Source organism: Numenius arquata, chromosome 10 (assembly GCF_964106895.1).
Source record: "Numenius arquata chromosome 10, bNumArq3.hap1.1, whole genome shotgun sequence".
Taxonomy (NCBI): Eukaryota; Metazoa; Chordata; class Aves; order Charadriiformes; family Scolopacidae; genus Numenius; species Numenius arquata.
The window spans coordinates 1,022,087-1,039,899 of NC_133585.1; the positions used below are offsets into that span (position 1 = coordinate 1,022,087).

General features: G+C 43.8%; 1 protein-coding gene across 2 annotated transcripts; it reads right to left on the bottom strand.

The window, feature by feature from the left end:
- Positions 1-3,614: 3,614 nt before the first annotated feature.
- On the bottom strand, positions 3,615-17,807 carry NOC3L (NOC3 like DNA replication regulator). 2 transcript variants are annotated; one of them, XM_074154994.1, is made up of 21 exons: positions 17,771-17,807; positions 16,533-16,740; positions 16,033-16,159; positions 15,175-15,332; positions 15,007-15,063; positions 13,909-14,039; positions 13,117-13,278; positions 12,250-12,343; positions 11,865-12,040; positions 11,527-11,655; positions 11,159-11,290; positions 10,698-10,778; positions 10,246-10,346; positions 9,715-9,787; positions 9,577-9,640; positions 9,418-9,489; positions 8,287-8,468; positions 7,945-8,073; positions 7,216-7,313; positions 5,363-5,447; positions 3,615-4,171 (listed from the first exon to the last, which is right to left on the bottom strand). In XM_074154994.1, the coding sequence occupies exons 1-21, from the start codon at positions 17,777-17,779 to the stop codon at positions 4,040-4,042; spliced, it is 2,400 nt and encodes a 799-aa protein (XP_074011095.1). In that variant the 5' UTR covers positions 17,780-17,807; the 3' UTR covers positions 3,615-4,039. The 2 variants fall into 2 exon arrangements, with proteins under 2 accessions (XP_074011095.1, XP_074011094.1); XM_074154993.1 differs by having other exon boundaries at positions 3,670-4,171; positions 16,527-16,740; positions 17,771-17,785.
- Positions 17,808-17,813: the final 6 nt, after the last annotated feature.

A 17,813-nucleotide genomic window follows, 5' to 3' on the forward strand; every position in this document is an offset into this window, starting at 1 on the left:
TCCCCCGGCCTCCGCACCCGAGTGCTGGGCTCGGTCACCCTGGGCTTTCCCACCGGAGCACCCGCGGTGAACGAACGGCTCCACACGCCTTCTGTCTCCCCGAGCAGAGCGGTTCAGGGACTCGCTGTGACTACATCACCAAATCCACGGATAGAGGGAGCCGGTCAGTTATCCCACATCACTGCTGGCACTTGAGCTCCTGGAGGCAGCTGCCCCAGGCACAGGCCAAAGCAGCAGCCGAACTAAAACGGGGTTTATTTTTGATAGCGCGAGAAGGAAAGTGAAAGATGTTACAGGCTGGGGTCCCGAGAAACACACCTCCCCACCCCAGTAATTAGAAAATGAAATAAGAGACAGCAAAGTCATTAATTGGCACATGAACGAGCAGCCACCTGCAGTGTCACCAGAAGCTGTGCACTGTCCCTACACCCTGCAGAAGGCTCCTGCGAAGAAGCCCTTAGCAAAGCAAAGAAGTGCCCTCTGGAGGTCAGTTCCAGCTTTCGGGAAAAATACCAAGACACACAAAAAAGTCCACTTTTCCCAAGGAGTTTCCTCGAGCCGAGGAAGTTCCTGCTGCTTCTCCTCAGCACTCTGTAATTCAGCAGTGGCCATCCAGTGACCCCCCACCCCCCCTCCGGGCACCAGGGCTGCTCTCCCCCAGCCCCAGCAGTGACTCCTTGTGTGTAGCTCTATAGGCACAGTTTGCTTTGGGATACTTAGGAATTATTGGGAAATACATCAACTGCACAATTCAACTAAGGCAACTTTGTTGGTGGTTTTTTTTTTTTTGATGTTTGTTAGTTCCGTGCTGTGTGTTCTTTCACCACAGCAGCAGTTTCACATCACTAAGAATTTTTTCTTTTTGTGTTTTTATGGCATTTTAGAAACAATACTTTCCTGTGTTTGCCCTTACCTGTTTGGTGCTTTTTTTGTTCTGTTCAGCAGCGCTGACAATAAAATTCTTCCTCTCCCCTGCAGCGTCACAGCAGCCCGGCAGACACACTAATTCACGAGATTCGACAGCAAGTTCTTGCAGCGATGGTGTCACCCACTAACGGTTTTCTGTCACACAGATTAAAAACAACCAACCTTGGAAAATGTTGGGTGGAGAGCAGCTGTGTCACAGCGTGTAACGCAGCCCTAACGACAGCCTGACCTCCAGGGGCAAGTTAAATGCAGTAGTTTTGTACTATTTCTGCTAAGACAATGATTTTCTAATAGCTTATTACCTCATCAATCCAAGTCTAAAGCTGCTCTTGCTGTTTATCACAGAGAAAGAGAACATCAAAATACCCAGCTTCTGTTTAAACCCCCCCAACTTTTCAGGCATCTAGGTATCTGAAACTGCGTAAGGCAATTACCTTGTTCCAGTACGTTCATTAATGGACATGGATCACTTCAAGTTTGGGCATGGGTAAACATCCCAGTAAACTTTGTTGGTGACGTGTGGTACGTTTTGGGATGAAGCTGGGAAGGGAGACAGACTGCTGCCCTTTGCGTTGATTCCGAGTATGCTAATAATGAGAACACACCACTTGAAGCACTACACGGGGGGTGGGGGGGGGTTACCTTTTGTGCCAGCCCAATTACGCAGACTGCACGTGCCAGGTTATTTAATTCTAACAAGAAAGTTTGCTCAGGCACAGGTTTTATTTCTGCAGGAAAACCTGTCCACGCATTGCTGTGACGAGACTGACAAAGAACCTTTGTCCCTCTGTGCTTTTGGCTGAGCACAGGCATCAATTAGGGAAATACATTCATTTTCACATTACAAACAAATTTACGGGCAGCAGCTTCCAGGATAGAGTCTGAGAGAAAGGAATGTAACCATCACACCCAGAAACGGGCAGGCTCCTGGGTGGGAGCAGGGCTCACGCCGAACAGTTCCCAGCTGGAAATCTCAAAAGTAGTTTATTCTACGCTATTTTAAACCCACTGCTACTTTTCTACCGATGTCCTACCTTTTCCTGGCGCAGCGCGTGCAGCAGTGGGACGGTGTGGGGCAGCTGTGGAGCCCCGCTGCAGCACGACTCGGGCTGCAGGAGCTGGGGCAGAAGGAAGGGGCTCCTGTCTCTGCTGACTAATGCCAAGCTTAGCACTTCGAAGAATAAAAATAACCTCTGTCAGTTTTAATTTTTATTACTAGCTGAAGTATCTCAGGAGCCATCTTCAGAAAGGCATCTGCTTTAGAAAGCACGTGCTTTCAGGCATTAAAGACTTTAACATGGGAATATCTGAATGTTTCAAGAACACACCCTCTTACATTCATAGTTTGTCTTTAAAAGAAGACCTTGGTGACAGATTTACGCTCCAGTTCCGAACCAGCCCCGTCTGCTCTGCTCCCGCTCTCTAACCGCTGCCTGTTACTGCTCCACTATAAACTCAGTTTTCTTTTAGGGGACCCCACTCACTCTAACAATGGTGGAGGGTTTTTTCCCCTGTCTGTCGTGCATATCTGGTAAGTTCAATACTGGTAGCCATTTGGCAGAGCTGGCACATTAAACACAAAAGCAAGCAGGCGGCAGTAGGTTGCTCTCGGCTGCGCACAGGCTAGCGCAGACTGACGGAGCTGTACAGTTGTTTTCCTCCCGAAGCACGGCAGAGTGTTCTGACAATGCACCATCACCCTCTGCCAGTCTCTATATCCTTTGGAAACTATGTAAAACGAACAATTTTAGAAGTGACTTTTCCACCTGGACTATTTTCTCTCTGCTGACTTGAAGAATAAACTTGTATTTGTATATATTGTAAAAAAAAAATAATAAATGGTTTAAGATGACTCCTTGCTTTTGCCTTCCTGAACCGACAAAGAACCGGCCAACGGCCCCTGGGAATTGTCAGAATTCAAGTCACATCCATATTGGAAACCACTTCACAACTGAAAAGAACTACTCAAAAGCCTTGGGAAAGGCAACCTGAACAGAGAGAGAGGCCGGTGGTACCCTCCGTACTCTGGAGACAGTTTGTAATCTACATTTTCTGATCCATTAATAGATGTCTGTTCCAAAAACATTTGTGAATTTACATTTAACTACTTGAACTTTGGTGAACTTGTCTGATTAATCCTGAAAACATGTATTAAAATAAATTACTTATAAAACTATAAATACCTGGCTAAAAGACTAAACACCCAAGAGAAAAAGAGATGTTTTCTAATTATTGTAAGGAGGTGAAGCGACTTGAGCAAAAGCTCTGCAGAACTTCCAACATCTCATCCCACACCACAGACCAAGCATGACAGGATTGTCATGGCCACCGCCCTCCCCTGGAGAACGGAGCCAAGACTCAACTTTTAAGTTAGTTAATATATTTTACCGTTTGCAAAGCCAACATGCACACAAAGATTGATTCCAAAACAACCGGGCGGTAACTAATATTTAGGGAATGAAGATTAAAGGAGATTTAAATTCTTACCTTGACTTTGCGCAGTGTTGGTGCCAGCGATGGGCTACTGAGGACGGTGTGGTAGAGCATTCCATCCTGGTGATGGTTCAGAACTGGAATTCAGTAATCTCAATTTGCCAATACCAAGATTTAGTGGAGGGAGAACAACTCACCAAATGCAAAATCATTTCAAGATAACGTAAAGGTTAGGAGGCATCAGAAGAAAAACAGAAAAAAAGCAATATATTCCAAAGGTCTAGGCATCTTAAACTCAAAGTCAGTATTATATTAAAATTTCCAAAATATTTATTAATTTATCACCACAACCCAGTGAGTTCTCAGAAACACACGTCTATATTCTGTTATAAAAATAAACAAAAATATTATAATACATGGTTGCAAACAATTTTAAAATGACCTGGTTTTTGTATCTTTTTTAAATTACTGCCATGACTGTTCATTGTGGTTCCCAAGCCCCGGGAACACGTGGAGACAGAGGCCTCTGTAACTCCGTGTGAAAAGCTCCTGTTACACTTGTGTGTTTCTGCATTCCAACAAAAACGTACTTGAGTTCCTTTAGTGACGAGTGGAAACTTCTTTCAGCTGGTCTTCCTCCGTAATTAAGGTGGGAACTGAAGATGATTGATGGCTACACTCACGACAGGGACGATTGCTTCAAGTGTTTGGCAAAATCCAAGGGTCTGTGCCCCGCGGTCGCAGTGGTGTGTTGCTGAAGCTGTTTGTTCAGCTCTTCATCTATAAACGCATCCGTTTGTGAGAATGCATCCTGGGGATTACAGGATATTAGCTCTGTTACTCAACAAGGCCATGGCTTCTGTGAGTAGCCCCGTGTCTCTCCCGTGCCCCTGCGTGTCCGGACCAGACCCATGGAGCGCAGGTGGATCTGGCTGTCCTTACACACGCAGGACAGACAGGATAAACCTCAGATACTGACACAATTTGTTAAAAAGAACCAAACAGCCAGGGAGCAGGCAAGACCCCAAGGTAATTTTCCCAGTTACCTCCACTGTAACCACCTAAGGACACCTTGGTTTCTCCATTATCTTCCTCTTCCTCTGTTTCTGCTGCCTTAAAGAGCTTGTGCCCGTCCTTACTCAAGCATTGCCCAATCTCCTGCCTGCTGTCCCAGCCCCGTCCTGGCAGAGCTGCTCCTCTGACGCCCCGCAGGACAGGCACGGCACGGGCCGATGGCAGAGGACACACTAAGGCAGTACAAACGCATTTGCAGAACCTGCTTCTCTAAAATGGAAAAATAATGATTGTGCTCTCAAGGCTTTAACTGACATTACTGAGTTACAAGTGGGAGGCACTAACAAGGTTAATAGGCTGTAATGTTTTCATTAGGAAGAAATAAAATTATTTATCACTTTTTAAAGGACACACCGCTCACTGGACATTTAATGGAAGCTGCATCTGGAACACATCCAGTGCTGAGGAGCTTAGGAGTGTTCCCCCATTTCTCCTCTCTGCACATAGCTCTTTGTTCCCTTCAAATTTACACTTTAAAGCTATAAACTGACACTCCTGGGGACCAGTGTCCTTCTACGTGCTGAATCAAAGGCTCTGGAAAGCCAGAGCCCTGCCAACTACCCACCCTGGGAAACAGCTGGTGTTTTATCACTGCTTTTTGAACAAACAATAGTTCATCGTTACAGAAAACAGACAAGAAATCTGCACTGAGCCACTGCAAAGTGCAAAAGATAAGTAAAATAATAGCTACTGCACTCATCCTGCTAGGTGAACTGATGCTGGGGGAGGTGGAACTGTTCATACAGCCTCTCTGCCTTCCTTATAGTCAGTGCCACCTTGCGCCAGTTAAAAACAGCACTTGCCATAGAAAGCACAGAAAGCAGAAAGCCAAACGAAGGGTGCTAATGCCTGGGCACGGCAGCGCGAGCCAGCAGGTATGGGTTTTGTTGGGATAGCACAAAAAGGGCACAGAGAGATGAGATGGTACCTTTCTTCTGGGTGTCACTGCTGCAACAGGAGGATTAAAGGTCATTCCTCTCATACTGTATGCCTCAAACAGTTCTGTAGCAGGCCTACAGCAAACAGAGAAAGAAAAACGGCATTAGATACATTTCCAAGTAACATCTCACCAAAGCAAGAGCAGCTTCTCCCACACACCTGCCATTCACAGCCTCCACCCTGCTTTAGGAGAACTCAGAGAAATGAGCATCACCTGGGAAGATGGGAAGCCAACAGCTGGGTAACAGCGCAAGTAAAAGCCAGTAAAATGTGTCTAATTACTCAGCTGGGGACAGAAGAACTGGGAGACAAGAAGACTGTTCTGTTGGCTTGCCAGAGCTCCAGCCAGTCACTGCCTGCCCTGTAGTATTTGAATAAGTAAAAGAAAAAAAAGCAGATAGAGGTTATTGACCTGATAGAATCTGCCTGAATTCCCAACAGTTCCTTACCAAAGGGGTTTACAAAAACTAAGCAGCCACGGGAGAACAGGGAAGACCATCACATGGGACAAGAAGTGGTTAAAAGACAGGAAAGAAAGGACAGGGGCTATGTTTTGCAATGGCAGGAACAAACTACAGATTTCCAGAAGGTGTGTGCCAGACAACAGGCTCAAAGCCGAGCTGGAGAACACCAAGTTATTTGTGGTAGTAAGAATGAGCTGCCTGTGCAGAGACGGACTGCATGAGATGGGCAGTAAAATGGCAAATGAAATTTAATGGTGGTGGTGGTGGGGAAACAGAGAGAAAAACAATCTCAGTGTTGCATAAAACCAACAGGCTCTGAGTTGACCACTGTCATTTAAGGAAAAAAATCTTGTTATGATAGATACCTTCATGGGATTGTGACCTTAATGCTGTTTGGAGTTGGAAAGCAACAAGAGAACAGAATTACATCAGTGAGTATATCCACAGATCACCCCATCTCAAATAATGCATCCGAGTCTCCAGTTTTGTCACCTTGAAATGCTCAAATTGGTAAAAGTTCAGGAACAGGCAACAAAGATGGTGGAAAGTATGGAACAGCTCCTGTCTGGGTGGATCCCTTCAGCCAAAGAGGCGGCAGTTGGGGGGACAGTATGAGAGAGGGTGACCAAGTCTCATGAGGTACAAGCCAGAGTGCGTCGGAGCAGGCTGCTCATTTCACCTCCCTGGTGAGAAATGACACGTGCGGACACTTGGTTCAAAACAAAAGGCAGGTCCTAATGTGAGGAGCTGTGGGCTCAGGGAACCCTGACCAAACAGTGCTCTGTTTGCAAAATGCGCGCTGTGGTTCAAGGGACAGCGAGCAGTTGTGAAAAGAATTCCGTGAGGAGGTGATAAAGAGAGAATGGTATCAGGGTCAGGAAACCCACCCGGCTGAAAGCAGTGGGAGGCCAGGACACCGCTCAGAGCGTGGCTCTTACTTGTCCTGAGGCCACTGCTGAGGACGGGATGCTGAATTAGATCCTTCGTCCGAACCAGGACAGTTGTTTTAACACACCACGGACCTTACGCTGCAACTTGGCTTCCAAGTTTACACTGGGCAGCCACGGTTCAGTGATCCTGATCCACATTCAGCTCAGGGCTGCTGATGCAGACACTGTGCTCCCGTGGGAAGAAAGCTCCCTGCACTCTGAGATTCTTACCCTTGTCACCGCCTGGCAACAACTCAAAAGAAAGGACAAAAAAAAAAGGAAAAGGCAGCCAATATTCTGTACTGGCAGAAGAACAAAGAAAGTGAGTTTGAAGAACAGAATCTTTTAATTTTATGGATAATTATTTTTAGAGATTCCTTTAATAAAGTATGAGCAACAGCTACTTCTCAGGGCACTCTTTTTAAAAACAGAATTCTTTGGTAACTCACCTTTGGCTCAAATCAAGTGGAAGAGCTGCCGAGCCTTCAGCTGGAGCTCCAACGCTAAGGTGAGCTGCAAATGTCCGCACTGTTGGGTGATAGTGTCTCTGAGAGAAAAGAAAGGAGGCAGCTGACCGAGGGATAAGGATAACGTATTTACCTATGGATTCTCGTGTTTATTTCCTTTTCAGTAAGATGGGAAGTTCTGCTTTTGGTTTAGACAGAGGAAGAGCACCCCAAAATCAGTCAGTTTCTGGGGTTAAGTGAATGAGAACGTGCGGTCGTACATTTATTCACTAGTACGTCATGCTCTCCACGGTTCATCTAACTCCCGCTCCCAGCAGGCAGGAGAAGGGGCAGAGGAAGCCCTCCTGAAACCCCAGACTCTACACCCTGGCTGGAATGACGTATCAAGGTGCCAGTTGCTCCGCAGAGAAGGACTGGACTGCAAGGGAACTTCACAGACTGAAAAAGCCTCCAAAGGAGTCTTATCAGGCAACCTGCAGTGAGATCCAGTGTGGTGCTATCACAGGGCATGTGTAACATCCCCTTTTCAGCTCATTCCTTCCCAGTACCACTGTGCTGCTCTTCCTCTTCTTATGGAATAGGCTCATGTGGGCCAGATTTGACTGATAAGCCTGAAGACCTCTGTTCTCTACTCGTGTAAAGCATATAAAAGCATTTAGCAGCTCTTTACTGCTGACTTTAACTTCCCCACTCACTCAGTTACTCGCTAACCTGCAGTAAGTGCAGCTCCCACAGAGCTGTGTTCTGGGCGTTGCAATGCTCTGGTTCATCCAGTTCTGGAAGATAAACCCCACTGCCTTGAGATTCGTTGTCGAGTAAGAGGTCCATCCTTGGGAACATCTACAACACACAAAAAAGGACTGAGTTGCTTATATTACACATCCAATTAGAAGATGGATTCATTCCATGTTATTCAGTCTCAGCAGCATTTACGGATACTGTTTTCATCATTCTTGCTTAAAAAGCTTCAAAATATTTTGCATAACATCAATTTGTTGAAAAATTCAATAACCTTTACCCAGTAAGCTAAAAATTCTAAGACGTACAACTCACTTGCATGAATACCCTGTTTGTTGCCAAGATCCCAACGCTGGAGTTTGGAAGGACATGGAGAGCCAGTGTGGAAAGTCGCTTCAGGAAAGCAAGAGCTCGCTGCTGGGAAACCTGCTTCCTCCGCCTGGGAAACATGACGTCCAGGCTCTGGAGCACAATCTCCACATCATCGTTGGTACGGCCTCGAAAGCGGAATTTCATACAAAGAGTGAATAACCATTTCAAAGAACACACAGGTAAATACTCCGCTACTGACTGCAGAACCTGAGAAATGGCATGAAAGCTGAGGATTATGTGATACAGACATGAGCATCCATCCTTTTTAGTAAAAGCAGTCCAGCTTTGAGCAGAAAAAATGTATAATTGTTTCTAAGAAAATATTTGTTCCACCAAAAATGTATAAACGTTAAAGCAGTTAGTGTTTTAACCCTAAGTGCACTCATTCTGTCATCTTTTATAAATTTTTAAATGGTGCAAAGATTCAGTCTTTTACCCATCCAGAATTGTAGAATGTTTTTTTCTCACTCTTTCCCCCTTAGGGAATACGAATGCATGAATTTAATTAAAATTATGTTAATTTCAAACTTTGTAAGTATCTTTTTCTCCATAAACTATTCAGCTTCTCAGAATTATTAGAAAATTTAAATTAGCAAATTAGAAGGTCAGAATTATAAAAATCAGAAATATAAACCAGAGGATTTTGGAAAACAGAATTTAAACTGAAATTATTTTTAAAACTGTATTACAAAAATTAAGAGATTTTTCCCTATTAGAGAAAGAATTAGAGAAAAAATAGAGAATTTTTAAATTGCCACTGAAAGAAACAATTATAAGGAAGTAAAAAACCCTATACTGAGGACAGGACAAATGCTTATCCAAGAGCACACACTCGGCATTCCCTGAGGAAGTGACGTGATTAAACCTCGTTCCCACAGATTCCAATAATACTGCTAGTATTTGTACTGCAGGAGCGCGATGTGCAACCTGAGAAAGAAGTAGATTAAAGCAGTTCTCAGAACTCAGGTATCTTCAAACACCTGCAGTTTATTAACAATATATTAAGGCTATGATGCCAAATAAGCAGAATAAACACTATCTGGGCATCCCCTGCCAATGAGAATGCGGCGTTACCTGCATGTAGGCTGAACAGTGTCTTGTAAAGATGTGTGTAGAACTTCATCGGATCAATGTTAAGAACATCACCTATTAACATAATCCCAGATAAATACATTTACTCCACTAATTTATCAGACAATATTAAACAAAAACTTGTTTTTAAAGATCCCTTACCTTGACCAGAGAGTATATGAAAAGCACTGAGAATGCAGTGAAGACTCTCACGATAGCTTAAACCCTAAGAATACAAAACTGATTAAGTACCCAAAAGAACGTACTTTTAAGGAAAGTAATAGAATAAGCTCCACTTACCCCAGATGCAATGAGAGAATGAAGGACAATCACCAGGTCATCAAAAAACTCCACATTTATAAGATGAGCAAACCTAGAATCAAAGAGATTTTTATTTTTATGCTATAGACATTATCTGCAAACTCAGCTCAAACTGTTCTGAATTGCCAAAATCCACACCTTAAAAGCAGAGCTAAATCAAATGCTGAATATCTGTTATCTTCACACAGAGGGGTGATTCAGCCCCCAACCCCTCATCCCGGCTGCCCTACAGCATCAGGGACTGCTCCCTGTTCTGAGGAACTCGTCTGACAAAACACTGGAATCGCATCACACCCTGCTGGGTTTCCATCACACCAAGTCTAGCACGGGAAATTTCACATCACTTCGAAATGTTTTTACAAGTAGGTGAAAACTTCAGCAGAGAAATAAAAGAATTTCAACAGATGTTTCAGGGACAGTTTTTTCTCGCTGCTCATAAATCCAAGTCAAAAAACCCTTTGGCGCTTTATCTCTTTTCTAACACACACAGAGGGTGGACTCTGTTCTTACTTTGCAAGACCTTCCAGCACGGCCGGCAAAAGTGGAGACTTCTGAGCTTTTTTCAAGATTCTAAAGTACGTTACAAATACAATATTCAAGGTCTCCGTGTGCTGAAGGAAAGAAAACAAAATAAAATACTTCAGCATGAAAACCAGACACTTCTACTTCGCTTAAACTCAAGTGAAAATGCTCCTCTCTGTCCAAGCCCGCACCCGGAGGATGTGTGTCGATGGATTCAAACACCTTTTTGGGCAGAGAACAGAAGGGAGCAGGAATGGCTTAAGTTTGCTTTCCGGGGTAAACTGGGAGGGCCTGGTTTACTAAAACCTAGACCTCGGGCACAGGCACAATTATCTAGAGGTGTGGAATGTGGACAGGTTGGATGGAGGGGAGAACTCGGTCACAAAAGGGTTAGGAGCTGCCACTCTGCAAAAGTAGGAAAGTAATTCTAAATTATTTACCAGTTTCAGTTTTTTTTCTTTACTTTCTGACGCTTCTGCTTCCAAGAGTTCTCGTTCCAGTTTCTCTTCGGCTTTCCTCCACTATATACAAAATATACAGATGATTTTAAGACAACAGGTTAAATGTTTCCGATCAGCCTGGATATCCATGTCCCAAGATACCCAGAGAACAAACCCTCCCTGCTGAGTGTGTTGCTCAAGTCACCCTGTGATGCCGCAGGGTAACTACTTCAGATATACTCCTCCCTATCGGAAACAACCAGTGTTATCAAGACCAGGAAGAGAAAAAAAATAGGAAGATAAAAAATTCCCTGTAGAACCTCATAAATGTTCAAGTACAACTCAAACACTGATCGCTGATGCTGAGAGTTAACAATGGCAACAGGGGAAGTGCCATCACTGCTAAAACTCACTGTTACATGAAGTCACTGAAGCAGAGCATGAGAGAGCACACGCCATACCTTCCTCTGCATTCTTGAAAGGTTTTTTCTTTTCTCTTTGTATGTCATGAACTTCTTCTTTGGTGCGATGTCTTCTGCATCTTTTTGTAATTCTACTTCCTTAATTCTTAAGTGAAGAAATACTTTTAACACCTGTTGTAAAATAAAATAAACACAATGGAAGGTGATCCACAGCAGAAGAATGGAGCGTAAGAAATCCTGAATTCCATTCCAGCTAGTGGGCTTTGCTGGTCAAAGGTTCTTCTGTGCAGGAAAGGAAATTCTGCACAGCAGAATCTGTAGCCAGCAGCTGCACTAACTTTAACTTTCTGATTTTTTTTAAACCGTTGACAGAAGTAAATTTTGTTGTACAATAGAAAGACTCTTACCTCAGGTCTGACGTCATAATTTCGACCCCTCACAAGACCAGAAATGACCTTAACCACACCGAGTGAAGCGCAGCCCAACTTGTCTTGTTTAAAGAGCTTCCTCACTGCCTCACAGCACAGTTCAGAAATCTGAAAAGGGAATTCAAACAAATTCTTCTGTAAAGCCAAGCCCATGACAACGGCCAACTGATAATACTGACAGAATTTACTCATTAGAAAGTGGACACAGCCTGGAAAATAGCAAAAAGATCCAGCCACAAGATCTGTGGAATAAACTCAGAAATGGACTATTTTTCATGCAAAACAAGAACTCTTTCCCTAATCAGAAAATCACTTACCATTTTTGATGCATCATTCATGAGCGGAACAATGAGAACAATGATGTTGTTGTGGAAGTTGAAGTGGGGCAGGGCCACCAGCAGCTCACACAGACACTTCACTGCAATCTCTGCCAGGCCTTTATATGCTTTTAACGAGATGACATTGCTCTTCTTCAACTTCCTCTGTTTCCAATCTGCACAAAGTATTATTGTTAGTGATTACTGTTCAGAATGGAGGGGAGCTTCTAAATATTTACATTTTTAGTTACTGCAGACATTCTCCTGCACGCTTCATTCAAGTCCTATTTCAAAGACAGCAGGTAGAATTCAGTCAGAGGAGGTCAATTCTGATACCGCAAACGATTTTGCATTTACTACAAAAAATGGGAAGCATTGACTGTACCTTTAATTGTTTGCTCCAGATTTTCCAAGTAGAATTTATACTGGCTCACAAGGCCTTCTTCAAATTCTCTCAGTTTCTGGGTTTCTTTTTTAACCTGTAAACATAATACAAATGAAATTTTATTTGGAAAGCTAAATCCTGAAATTGGCCAATGGTGGAAAAAAAAAAAGTAGTTTTAAAACAAATAACAGATAACTAAGTAGTTTTTTCTTCTAGACAGACATTCCTAGAAATGTATTAAAATGAAAACGTTTCTACATATTTCTGTACCTGTTCTATGCTCAGAGGGCATTTTCCAAGTAGGCCTATTTCATGTGTAGGGAACTGAAGTGAAATTTGTAACTAGGTGTCATTTTAAGGCCATGACTCTAAACCGCATCACCCATATTCAAGAAACCTTCTAAAGGATTGCTTAAAAACGAGCTCCAGAAAACAAGTTACTCTGCATTTGTTCAGCAGATTACTGAACACGTTTCAAAGATATCTGTGCCCGTCAGGTGACAATGTTGCATCATTTCTTTCTAGTTCCCTTCAGTTTCACACAAAACACCCCCTTATTGCAGGGTTTACGACTGCAGTCACCCAGGTTCGATACACTGCTTTCATGAACTATTTCTTCCCTCCATTACCATTACCACCAGCACGTCACCTACTTATTGAAAGAAGTACATAAGAATCAAAGGTTCAAAAAAAAGACCTCTGCCCCTGAAAGGGTCACGGTTTCAGAATTTCCACAAGAACTTGTGCATTTGTCACCCTTTGCTCAAAACCATACATTCATATTCAACAAATCACTATTAATACTTGGCATAACTTAAAAAAATCTGAACTACTCACAATACTCTATAAAGAAATCTGGTATTTCACCTTGGTAGCCTTTTCTGCTTCAGTTAGAGGCCGAATTTTGTAAGAAGGCACAATATCTTTGAATATCTCCATCAAAGAAACCATGACCAGCTTGCGAACAATCACGGCCACGTTCGGATCCTGCTCCATCAGCATGGCACGCAGCTCCTTCAGCTTTTTAATCTGATTAAGAAAAGAGGCAGCCGAAGTCAGCTGAAGATCACCCACAAGCACAAGGTACATTTCAGCAAAAGTTTGCCACAAGAAACATGCCCCATTTTTAAACAATAGAAAGAGAAACAATTAACTCAGCAGTTAGTCAGACTCTACCTAGCACTGCATAAAGAGCCAAGAAACACTAGACACCCAACATTTTTATCTTGGCAATGTTCAAACTACCCTACTATTACAAACTTGCACAGAATTACAGCAAATTATTATCATACCCTGAAACATTGAGAATTATTGGATACAACTGTGAAATCAGAGCCTAAATAAGGTCATGCTTAAGGAACAAGGTAGTTTGGCCAGGAAATACCACAGACAGTATTGTTCCTAAACCCACAGGTATTCAGAGGAACAAGTGGCTCCTGATCTGCACAAACACGGACACCTGGATCTTCACCCGATTCAAATCCTTTTTACCAGCCCATGGCAGCAGTTTCACCGTTTGCCGTCCCCTGAGAAGTGATACACCACCAACCTTTTTCCTTGTTCTACTCATGTATTTTTCTGCTTTTGCTATGGTTTGGTCACTTGAGATCTTTATTTATTGACTCACGGCACAACACATGTTGGGTAAACGCTACCTACATTGCTGTCTGGCGCAGAAAGAATGGCCGATGCCAGGGCAGCGATGTGCATCTTCCGCTCCTGCAGCTTTTGTCTCCTCTGAGCAGCCATCTCCTCGGGAGAGAGGACGGGCAGGGGCTCTGCGGAAAAGCCTGGCACAAGGTGTCAGAGTTAGCAAGGAAGGTCATTATTCACCATTTGCTTTTTCTTTTAAAAATACAATTGCTTTATTTGCATTTTCTGAGTATTATTTTGCTTCAAGTATGTCCTTCCTCAACTTCAGATTATCTTTAGAGAATAATAACCCAGAATTAGGAGTATTACAACTGCAACTGTTACTTGAATATGACTCTCACTGGATAGCAAACTGCAAATCGAAATCTGAATTTCCTGGTATTCTGATGTTTTAAGTAAAAACTTTCAAAGACAAAGACAGACACTCAAAAGCCTACACAAGTCTGCGTCCTGAACTGCATTTCAAAATGATCTGAGTAATCAAACTAGAATCACACCACATAAATTCTTTAAGTTAAGGCCAAGATTTCCCTTCTAATGAACAAAGATGACACAACAGTAAGGAACGTCATGCAAACATCAGTTCCGGGTGAAAATCACTAACTACAGATAACACATATTGTTTTAGTTATCTCTAAGTTGTGCTTATATTAAGTCAAGGACTTTTTCAGCTTCCCACAGAAGCTGAGAGGGAGCACAGGCAGGACGAGCTGCCAAAGGGATATCCCATACCATAGACGTCCTGCTCAGTGTATAAATGGGGGCTGGCCGGGGGGCAGGAACCCATGATTGCTGCTCGGGACAGGCTGGGCAACCGATCCATCGGGTGGGGAGCAGTTGTATTGCATCACTCGTTTTGTGTATTCTTTTACCATTATTATTATTATTATTTTCTCTTCTGTTACTGTTCCGTTAGACTGCCTTTATCTCAACCCATGAGGGTTTTTTTTTCCCCTTTTTCTCCCTACCCTACTGGGGGGAAGATGGGGAGTAGGAGAATGGCTGCATGGTCCTAGTTGCCAGCTGGGGTTAAACCACGATGTCTTGAAAAAAAGAATAAAACCAAAAAACACCGAACAAAAAGTAAACATAATGTTTTATTACCCTCTGCTTCCTCCATTTCTTCTGTATCCTCTTGTTCATCCTGTGCAACACTGAGAACTGCAAAAACAGAGTGTCTAGTGTAAAGAACGTAGTAAACACTATAGAATTTTAAAGGAATAAATGATATACACCTTGGCTACTATGCCAATCCCAGAATGTGTGTCTTACCTGGCTTTTCCATAGTCTGGGGAATAATGCCACTCTTGTCTTTGATGGGGAGCAGATGGATGAGTTCTTTTTCTGGCTCAGTCTGCATGCGTCTTGGCACCTTCTCGTATTTGTCCATCACACTTTCATGTTTTCGTTTTTTGACATGAACAGGTTCACTAAAAAACACAAGTTTAAAGTTTACAGGGCAAATTACAACCACCCTACAGCAGCTAGGCATAGAGAGTCTTCCCACAGTCATCAGAAAAGGCAAGATTTTCAATCAATCATGTAACCAGACTACTCTTAGAAGTGCACTTGTAAAGACTTACAATTATACAACTAGGAGCACTCTCCTTGTATGTACTTCATTGTGAACTCTACCCAACACCTCGCTCCAGCAAACTGGCAACGAAGTTTTTGTACGAATGTTTTGGTGTTGCATATGGTTACAGACATGGCTTCCAGAACCTTTATTTTTTTTACAGCAATGTCCAATCTAATATGGAAAGTAGAGTGGCCCCATGTTCAGGGAACATCCTGAATATTCTATATAGAAAAAAAAGGGTCTGTATACAGATTAAAGCATTTTTTTCCAGTCTGAGGAATGCTACTCATCTCACAGCAGAGACCTCACAGGAAGGAACGCTGTGCACAAACAGTACCCTGAAGGTCAGGCAGAGCAGGTAAATGTACTGATACACGTCAATACATTAATACTGGATGTACCGACAGATTAAGGAAACACTATGCTGCAACTGAAAAGAAACACCAGACTGAAAGTGACCTCCTGATGCATGTATTGCATTACATATTAATTACATATTAACCACACAAAGCTGAACTGGTACGAAAAGTAGATGTCACAATGACACTCACTTAGAAGAAAGATCTCTGGTTAGAAAGGATGCCTTTTGAGCCAAATCTTCCATTAATTTTAAGTCATCTTCATCCATCATGTCCAGTGGAAGGGCCTCTTCTTCCTCTTCTTCTTCATGTTTTTCAGCTGTTTTAGAAGATGATGTATACAATTTAAGATCCCGTATGTACACTCAAACCTGAGAACCTAACTCTGCCGACACCCGTGAGACCATTTTACACCCTGCTTCAGCCTGGATCTCATCAACCTTCATGCACGTATTTTGTGTTACCCCAGAAAACTGCCCCTTTATTGGGACATCCAATAATGATTAGAGCAAACACATTTCTACCATCTCCAGCTGCCAGACCTTGTTGCCAGAATGGCCACACTTTCCATTTTTCATAACTCTCCCTTTTGTTCCTTTAAACAAGAACTACAGAAAATGAAACGTGCAGCAGGATACTTAGTAACCCTCGTACCTTTTTGCTCACGAAAATAACTCTGAGCAAACACTTACCAACTTGTTTTTTCTTGCATTCTTCCAGAGGAAAGGGTTTTCTGGAGATAGCATCTCTGACAGCTTCCCTTAGCTTCTTTTGTTGTTTTCGGTACTTCTTAGCAGCACTCTGCTGCTTGTACTGTTTATTCTTTAATTTGTTGTCAAGTTTTATTTTACTAGTTCTCAGTAACTTGCGAAAGCTTGGAACTCGCTTGGTGTTTTTTCTCTAGAAAACAACAGAAAACAACAAGTAACTGACATGTTCATAGCCTTCGCGAAATTTATTTCACTGTTTTCAGATCTCATGAGGTTCATCTTTCTGTCAGGGCTGAACAATGTGTTTCTTCTGAACAGTGTCATGAGTTAGTTCCAAATTTACCCAACCATGTTACGCTTCTGAAAAGACACACCTGTGAAGAATGTTTTACAGAAATGTTCTTGGACAACTTTTTTATTAAACCCTTCATCCATCATTTTTAGACACACGAATACTCAAAGCACGGTAAACGGGCTGTGAGGGCCCAGGTCTTTGCCCTGTGTGCTCCCAAGCACTCTGCCTCCTCTCCTGAGGATGCCGTTCTTCCCCAACACACCGTAAGGTACACGGTACCTTAAGGTACTGCTACAAGGCCACAGCCTCGGCAAACGTCCCCGGCAGCACCCTGAGCTTTGGCTCTCTCCTGCCCTACTCTCCATGACCGGAGATGCGCGCAGAGGGGTGGCTCAGAACAGCACCATCAACACAGGCACCCTGTGCCAAAACCACACAAGGCTCCCAGAAGCATTCGGGATGGACACGGATGCAGAACAGCCGGGAAGGCAAGGGCCACAGAGAGAAAACAGGCCATTATGTTAGTCTTGGTGGTGGTGGGGTGTCCCTTTGGTAAGGGGACAAGTGGCTGGGCCAAGGCGGGGCTCCTGCAATCTAGAGTTCTTGCCAGTTCACCTTTAGCTTCCCTATTTAGCGACAGAAACCAGGCTGACGGCTGTCCCTGAGCCCACGGGCCGGGCTAGGCCCGAGCAGCCGCAGGGCGCGATGCCCCCCCCCGCGCCCGCCCCACCACCGGGGCCGTGCGGGCCGCCGCCTGCCCCGCTCCGTCACCGCGCTCCTCAGCGGGACCAACAACGGCCCTTCATTTCCTCTTCCGTCCCCCCCCCCCCCCCCCATAAGCACCGTGTCAGCCCCGCGGCAGCACCCAGGGGAGCCCCGGTCGGCGCTGTCCCGGCCGAGCCCAGCCCCGCAGCCGCCTCCTTACCGACTTCATGGCGGCGGCCCCGAGCGCGTGCGGTGCCGGCGCC